The sequence below is a fragment of the Pinus tabuliformis genome, chromosome 8 (genome assembly GCF_031772625.1).
Source record: "Pinus tabuliformis cultivar Carrire ecotype Pingquan chromosome 8, CPIR1, whole genome shotgun sequence".
Lineage (NCBI taxonomy): Eukaryota > Viridiplantae > Streptophyta > Pinopsida > Pinales > Pinaceae > Pinus > Pinus tabuliformis.
In genome coordinates, this window is record NC_142294.1 from 1,376,418,888 (window position 1) to 1,376,427,544 (window position 8,657).

At 38.1% G+C, this 8,657-nt stretch overlaps 1 protein-coding gene across 1 annotated transcript; it reads right to left on the bottom strand.

Moving 5' to 3' along the window:
* Nucleotides 1-1,174: 1,174 nt before the first annotated feature.
* LOC149240631 (uncharacterized) lies at nt 1,175-1,648 on the bottom strand. The gene has a single exon (XM_089370244.1). The coding sequence runs from the start codon at nt 1,646-1,648 to the stop codon at nt 1,175-1,177; it is 474 nt and encodes a 157-aa protein (XP_089226370.1).
* Nucleotides 1,649-8,657: the final 7,009 nt, after the last annotated feature.

Sequence of the window (8,657 nt, forward strand, 5' to 3'; positions counted from 1 at the left end):
AATTTAACTCTTCTTCTAGGCTTTCTTTACTGGTTTTCTCACTCTTTTTCTAGGTTTTCTTTACTAGTCTTCTCTCTCCTCTTGGCACAAGAATTGAACTTGATTTATTGTCTCCAAATGAGGTCAAACTATCCTCTATGTATACACATTTGGGAGGTCAAATGGGTCCCTTCCAAGGCCAACTTTTCCAGGCATGACTGACTTAGTTTTGTGGGGATAAAATTGACATTTTTGACTGAAATAAAATTCTTTTTCAACTTTCTTTCAAAAGTCCAATTAAGACTAGACTCAAATACAATAATTTGATTGATGACAAATATTCTTTTGACTCAAAGAACCCTAGAATCATGAAGAACATGCTTGACCTAAATAATAATTTGACTTGGGCATGAAACCTATGCTTAAAAAATAATTTTCTTTTTCTTCTTTTGCTTTTTACAATAATATAAGTAGAATGATAATTATGAAGACCAAACCTAGTTACATTTTCCAACACTTTACACAATGATAAATATGATAATTATGAAGACCACACCTAGTTACGTTTTCCAACACATTACACAATGATAAGTTTTGAAGATGATGAATAGTTCAAAAAAATATGAACCATTGTGGATGATAATCCCAACATGCTAATTGATTGAATTGAAATGGCGAAGAAAAAGAAACAAAGCTTGATACAAGCCAACGACCTTTTGAACCCTTTCCTAACATGGTGGGTGGCCATAAAGTCATGTAAACAAAAACCAATTTCAACTCTAGGGGTGTGATCCTCCCAAAAATGTTATTATATTTGTGTTATAGTGAGATGATATGGTTGTGTTCTCTAAAAATAAAATCTTGCATATTTCTCAATCTAAAGAAGCCATTCTTTAAAATGATAGAAAGAAAAATACAAAGGCCACATGGTCTAGTAATGATTGATTTAAAAATTGTTGAGGCTACAAACACCATTCCACTACCACAACACAATTAGACTTTTCTTTTTTGAAAAATAAATTTCCACATAAAATTTAAGCGGGTGAATGGGCACGACCATCATATGAATCCTTGCTGCCATTAGTCTCCCTGGTACCAAAGTAATTGAGATTTCAGAGTTGATGAAACCGTCCAGAAATAGGGGTACTTCCCTCGGCCCGACGAAGTTGCAATGTGAGAGCGTGATTGTTGAACTCTAAATAGGGGTACTTCCCTCGGCTCGACGAAGTTGCAATGTGAGAGCGTGATTGTTGAACTCTAAAGTCCTTTGCTGCTCTTGAGTTTGTAATAAAAGTTGATTCACACGCAGCAATTCATGTCCTCTTTCCTCGTGCTCCTTCTGACGTTGGTGTTGGATGGCGTCTACTCGCTTGAGAATAGTATTAGCACCAGAAAGACATTCTATTTGCTGCTTCAGCACCAAATTTTCCTTTTGCAAGTTTTCAGCATCAATAAAGTCTCTTTCTGTGCGATGAACTATGGCCTTTTCAAATGCCTCCATTAATTTTGAAATACGTGATCTTGCATCATCCATATCTGATGAATTCTGCATCTCTCGCAAAACAAACTCCACCCACTCGCAATGGTGGAACCTCTTGCAGGTGGGTGGCCCTGTAATTTCTGCATCTTCTTCGTGTGACATCTTTCCAGATACTAAAGTGCCAGACATGGTTTCAACTTTCGCTTCACTTTCTTCCAAGTCTCCCTTCGTATGTATTGATAAAACTAAAACAAAATTCGCGAGTCCAGAAAAGTACGAAATCCGAGATGGTGTCTCTGAACAGGGCTCCGAGTTAAACATTAATGGCGAAAGATTTTTTTATGTTGAACAGTATATATCCTCTTGTATATATATGAATGGTGAGTTTTTAACTTTTGCCGACGTGGTAATAGTAGCGACTTTTGTCGACGTGGGTAATAGTAGTGACTTTTGTAGGTAACTACTTTTATATATAGTTTGTTTGGGTAGTTTTAAAATAAGGTTTTCACAATTTTATTTTTTATTGAATATGCTCTAATATAAAAATTAAAATTTATTTTTAAATTAGTTGTTTTTTTAAATATTTATTTAATTAAATTGATTAATTAAAATATAATATTATATGAACCAGTATTAAATCAAATGAATTATGTTTTTTTTGGATATATGATATTGAAGAGTTATAATATTGGATATTAATACAAATTTTTTAAATATTGGACATTTATGTTTTTTTATAATATTTTTTATAAGATGAGAAAATGTGTTAAATAGTCATTAGCAACCTATAACAACTACCCTATAGGCTATCACATACTATGACAACTATCCCATGGGTTATCATGCATCCTACCCATAAACATAAGCATTAAAAAAAAATTACTATAAGAACTTAGATAAACATCAATTGGTGGATGAATCCACTTGGATTGTTTCTATGTGACCTGCATCATATCATGGAATTATAAAGGTGATGTTGGCGAGGTGGTTAGCCAAAATGTTGAGCATCTGATCCATCCTTGCCAGTTGATGGTGAATGGCAACTAACTACACTTGATTCTCCTGTTGTGCCTTTGATTTTTCCATCCCTGACCAAGACTATTTTTATATGTCAGTAAACGCCAGTTGACCTGAAGTATTTGGTTTTCCTGGAGCGGGTGCAACCAACATTAGGCACCCAAGCTCCAACTTGATCCATCATCTCAATATCAAAGGCGCAGCGTAATTGAAGGTGTGCTTCGCTCTCAATGGATGCAATGTGGTGCTAAACGTTTACTAGAGTGCGTTTAATATACCTGCATGCAACCTTTCCTCATTTTTTTCACTCAAAAAAGAAGTTTTCAACTCGAGGGATTTGATCCTTCTCGATGCTTTATAGATCTATGGTTAAGATGGATCTAGGTTGGTTAAATATAATAGGAAATAACTTTAAATTCTTATGTTAATGGTGGGCCTCCCAAATAGGTTAAATACAAGGCCCATCTAACCACTCGTAGGCACATAAAGGCTATATTAAGCCCACCTTTTTTGCACTTAATAACACTTTGCTAGCTTAATGATTTCTTAGGAGAGTTAAACATATTTTTCATACTTTATGTGCTTAACATGACTATTGTGCAAGATTTCGAACGAATTTTGCACATTTTTCGACATTATCCAATCAAAGATATTCATGGGGCTTGTTCCCTGCTACCAAAGAATCCCAACTCAGCTGGATGAGGACAATAAATGCTCCATCCTATTGCTGTGTGGTGATATAGGAAGAAAGATCTAGTTTTAAAAGGATTTTTGGAGGGAAATTAGTCCTCCCCTCAAGGAGGCTGACCCCTACCCATTTATATAAATAAGAGGCTCAAGTAGCCTAGTAAATAGTAGAAGAAAAGAATAGTGAAGCATTTGAAGAATAGGAAAAAGTTTAGATTTCAAGCAAGTTTTGTAACTTTTTCATGTATAAGAAACTTTTCAATTAATGGATGTGATATCTAATTTCAGAGCTTATTCTGGCTTTCTTCTAAGGGTTTTGAGATTCCTTAGTTTAGAGCCCACTCCAAGTGCTCAAGATCCCTCTTGTATAAATTATTTCAATTCACTCTGTTCATGCATTTGTTTTTCTCTGCAAAATATTTCTGAAAATTAGTTTCATGCATGGTTATTTAGATAGTTTATGGGTAGTCTTTCATTATAGATAGTCTTAACATTTGGTGAAGATAGTTGTAGTAGTTACATAATTAGTTAAATAAAATTTTACTTTTCATTTAGTCCATTTTCTTTATTTCTATTCATTTATGTTCATTGTGCATCGTTCACTATTTTTTACATTGTAATTTGTTTTGCAGCTACAAGAAACCCTACAACCTTGCATTTTGCTATATTATCCTTATAACAAGTTTCTTTTATGCCTTGGATAGGTGTACTTTGTAATTTTCCAACTTATCCTTAGATTCCTTGCCTTCCAACCTTGCATTTAGTATGTTCACCTACTTGCTAGATTGTCTCCTATAGAAAAATAGGGACTCCTGTAGTAGTTTGCAACTTGCCTTCTAAACATGCTCAGATTTGCACTAAACTCATTATTCACCTTCCTTAATGTATTACAATGCTCCTGGAATCATGAGAATGGAACTTGGAGGTAGAGATACCTTGTAGATTCCTTTATTTGGGTTGCTGTAGAAATTACTTCTTTTCTACAAAATTAATGTTTATTGTTTGCAAGCTTTCATTTCAGCAGTGCATTTGCTTTCCTTGCAAGATATAATAGGTGTTCTTTCATTTCATTGTAGATAGTGTAGTGTTCCTTCGTTCATTGTAAAATTACTTAGGTTTATGTGTTATCTTTGTTTCCGCTAATTACTTCCTGCAATTTCAGTTTTCCTTTAGCGTAAAATAATCAACTTGGTATCTGTACATCTATATTTCATTTTGATATTTCAACCTACATAAAAGTTAACAAAAGGAATTGCAGTGTGTTGAGAGGGCTGCTGAAGCGCTCTGTTAGGGTTTCTGATGGAAAACCTAATTCCACAACAATCAAACTGTGACGAAAACACTACCATGCTTAGTCTAGACCAGATACAAACTGCGAGTTGATAGAAGGCATGAGTGCACCAGGGGGGGAGGGGAGAGATCCCCTCATATCGAAACATTACAACTGGAGAGTTAAGTAGACAAGGTGCAATGAACGATAGCCTAGGGGGAAATGGGAAAGGACCTCTGGTTTTTGGTGCTCAATGGCAGGTCCGCATGCGAGGGCAATGCTTGCCGCGAGTAGAAAATAAACCCAGATTTGTGATCCCAAACAACAAGATGGAGACTTATAGGAAATATATGAAAGATCATGCCCTTATATGAAAATGTATCGGAGTTTGGCCACTGGAGAAAGATCTGGTGAGTTGGATACAAAATAAATGATAGCCAAAGGGCCACATTGAATTAAAACTAGGAGCCCGAAGTTTCTTTACAGTAATTTTCACTAACCTTGAAGACAAGGAATGGGTTTTTGATAATGGTCCTTATTTCTACAACAATGGCGACCTCTTCATTCAACATTGGGAGGAGTGCTACAAACTTGATTGGGAGAAATTTCTTGCAGCTCCTGTATGGGTCCGACTATTTGGTTTTCCCGTCGATTTTTGGGATCCATAGATTTTGGAAGGCATCAGAAACTCAATTGGCAGCTTCGTCAAGGTAACAGATACCACTCGATGGGGAAGGTATACTTCATTTGCCCGAATCTGTGTATATATGAATATCACATAACCCCTACTTGAATCCATTGAGATTGAATAACATAACAAGGTATGGTTACAACCCCTTGATTATGAGCATATCCCTTTTCGTAGTTATCATTGCCAGGAATATGGGCACCTGTTTTGTAATTGCCAACTGAATCAGAATGAGAGCGAAGAAAATGCCCCCTCTAACAACCAATCTAAGAAACGACAAGATTCAGCGGGCTTCCAGGAGGTCCAAAGAAGAAAGAGGAACCAAAACAACCAGCCCAATCATTCCCAGCCTACACCAGGAAAAATCATGTAGAACAGTAATAGATACGAGATCTTGCAGGAACAGGAAGAGGAAGGGATTAAGATTGCAACCTCCAATCCCGATCGCCAGCCAACCCTTCAGAAAGGAGGCAGAAGCAGCTCTGACCCAAGACATGGATATGGTTAAGGAATCCCCTACCCAAGAGCCATATCAGACCAATATGGAAATCGATGGGCACAAGGAGGGTATAAGCACGAAGGAACAGATCATGCAATGATTATTGAATGAGTGGAAGCACCTGGATGAAAGGTTCATCCCAGAAGATCAAAATAAACTCCACAAATAAACCTTCTAGTAGTATAAAGCCGAGCATGGACAAAATGATTCTAAACAACCAGATCAGATGGGTTCCCAATCAACCCAAGGCCAGAGCAAGGCCCAATGGGAAAAGGAGGCAAGAAGAGGGGATGAAAGAATTTGAATGAGTCTCTACAAGTGGTAGGTGAAATGTTGGTAAACTTAAGAAGGGTAATACCATTGTCGGCAGTATTCAACCAACTAAATAAATATTTTAAATGATTATTACATCCTGGAATATACAAGGCCTCAACAGTAGAGGAAAGAATATGTTTTTGAAGGATAGACTCAAAAAGGATAGACCAAGTATTATGCTGATTCAAGAAAAAAATATTTCAGAGGCCAAACTTTCGGAGTTCATGAAGAGATTTAAACCCCAGTACGTGGTAATTACCTAGGATGCCTGGGAAAGTGCATCTGGGATGGATATCTTATGGAATCTAGTAGAGGTATGGTTTGAATATTGGCTTAGCCTTCCCCGAATCTTATCTAGAAATTTTTTCCACATTGGATCTTGGGACTGGTTCTGCTGTCAAGGGTCTATGGGCCACACCTTCCAGGAGAAAGAGGGGTTTTTCTTCAAAACCTAACCAACCTGAGAAGTGTCCACCTTGAGGAGAATTGGATAGTAGCAGGGGATTTAAACATGATCACTTCCTTAGACAAGAAAGAAGGTGGGCTCCGTAGACCAGATTTGGATATGGAAAAATTTTGGGACCAAATAACTGACTTGCATCTCGATGTGCCAACCACTAATGGGATTTTCATCTGGAACAATAGGAGGGCAGGGGGGGGGGGGGGGTACTCAGTAGATTTCCTCCCGCTTGGGATCATACCATTGGCCGATTTAGTTGGAGATCAACCTTAAAACAAGGCCTAGTAATTGACCCTTCCAGTTTGAGTCCTTCTAGTTGAGAGACCCAAAACTCATGGAAAAGGTTGAAGGTTGGTGGATGGGAAGTGAAGTTCAGGGGTGAAATAGGATGCATACATTCCAACTGAAGCTGAGAGAGATCAAACAAAAAATCAGACAATGGAACAAAGAGGAGTTTTGCCACATCATGAAAGACCAGATCCAAATCAACAAAAAAATGCAGGAAATCCAACAAAGAATCATTAACTATGACAGATTGGATGAAATGGCGGAAGTAGAAGGTCAAATTATCAACTAGTTGGAAGAAAGAAGGAAGAAAGAAGAAATTCTTTGTAAACAAAAGTCTTAGGTTATGTGGTTGCAGGAAGGGGAAAGGAATACTCGATTCTTCCATAAGGCAATGATTCAACACCGACAACATAACAAGATTTTCTCCTTAAAATATGCAACAGGGAACCTATGGGTGCAACACAAGGATCTAGAGGATATCATGGATGATCACTTCCAATCCCTCCTCTCGGAACCCTTGCAAGACATATTTGAAGAAATCCAGAGAATTACCCAACAATTTCCACGTCTTATTTCGAGGGAGCAAAACTTGGCCCTTATGAGAGCGATGTCTATGGAGGAAGTTGAGGAAGTGGTAAAAGGAATGGCCAAGAACAAGGATCCTGGCCCGGATGGATTCACGGTGGATTTCTTCCAAGTGGCTTGGCATTTTATAGACCCAAACATCTGGGAAGTGGTGGAGGAATCACAACACAATCAAAAGGTATGCCCTTGTCTTAATGCCACTTTCACAACTTTAATCCATAAACAACCAAATTGGATGACCCACAAGGATTCTGTCTTATCACTCTTTGCAATGTCATATGCAAAATTATTGTGACTGTTATAGTCAAACGTCTCAAACCTTTGTTACGTAGTCTTATCTCCCATGAGAAAATGAGGTTTGTTGAAGGTTGGAAAATCATTGATGGATTTGTTATCTCTAAGGAAATTTTCCACTCTCTGAAGATTCACAAAACCCCTGACATGATGATCAAATTGAACCTCTCTAAATCCTATGATCAGCTCAGTTGGAAGTTTCTCTCTAGCATTCTTGAAGCCTATGGTTTTGATCAATGTTGGATTAATTGGATCTCTGCAATGGTTTTGAGTCTCATGTGTTCTCTATTCTTCTCAACATCTCGCCCACCAGAACTTTCAATGCCTCATGTAGATTATGCCAAGGCGACCCTATCTCCCCTTTTTGTTTATTCTGGCAGCCAAGGGCCTAGGAAGATACTTGAAGGAGGAAGCAAGGGCCTCCCACATCCGGGGCCTAGGACTTTGGGACAATGATCTACCCATCACCCACCAACAGTTTTTCGATGATATCATGCTCTTCTGCCATGTCTCTTTGCGAGAATCCCGGCATATACAAGCCATCCTTCAATCCTTTAGGTTCCTTGGTAAACAATGACAAATTCTGTATTTTTTCTTCAATATTCCGGTTAACGTCTAATCCTACTTGGCTCAGATTTTGGGTTTCGGCATCAAACCTCTCCCCACCAAATATTTGGGCATGCCTTTACCTATCAATTCCCTTAGGATGTCTTGCTGACAATCATTGCTTCAAAAAATTCAAGCCAAGCTTAACAACTAGACCTTTAGAACTCTTAATCTCTTTGGTAGGACTGTTCTCTTGAAAGCTGTTCTCCAATCCATCCCGATTTACTAGCTATCAGGCCTCACTGCCCCCAAATCCTCTTGTGTCATCATGGTTGAGATATTTAAAAAAATATTATGGGGTGGAGCGCATAAACTGGGGAAATGGGCCTTGGTGTCCTGGCCCAACCTCACGAATTCCAGGAAGGACGGGGGGTTGGGCCTCTGGGACCCATTCATTTTGAACTAGGTCATGGGAGCTAAAATATGATGGCGATGGATGAGAGGTGGAGCATACCTATGGAAGCAGATATGGACCCAAAAATTTGATAT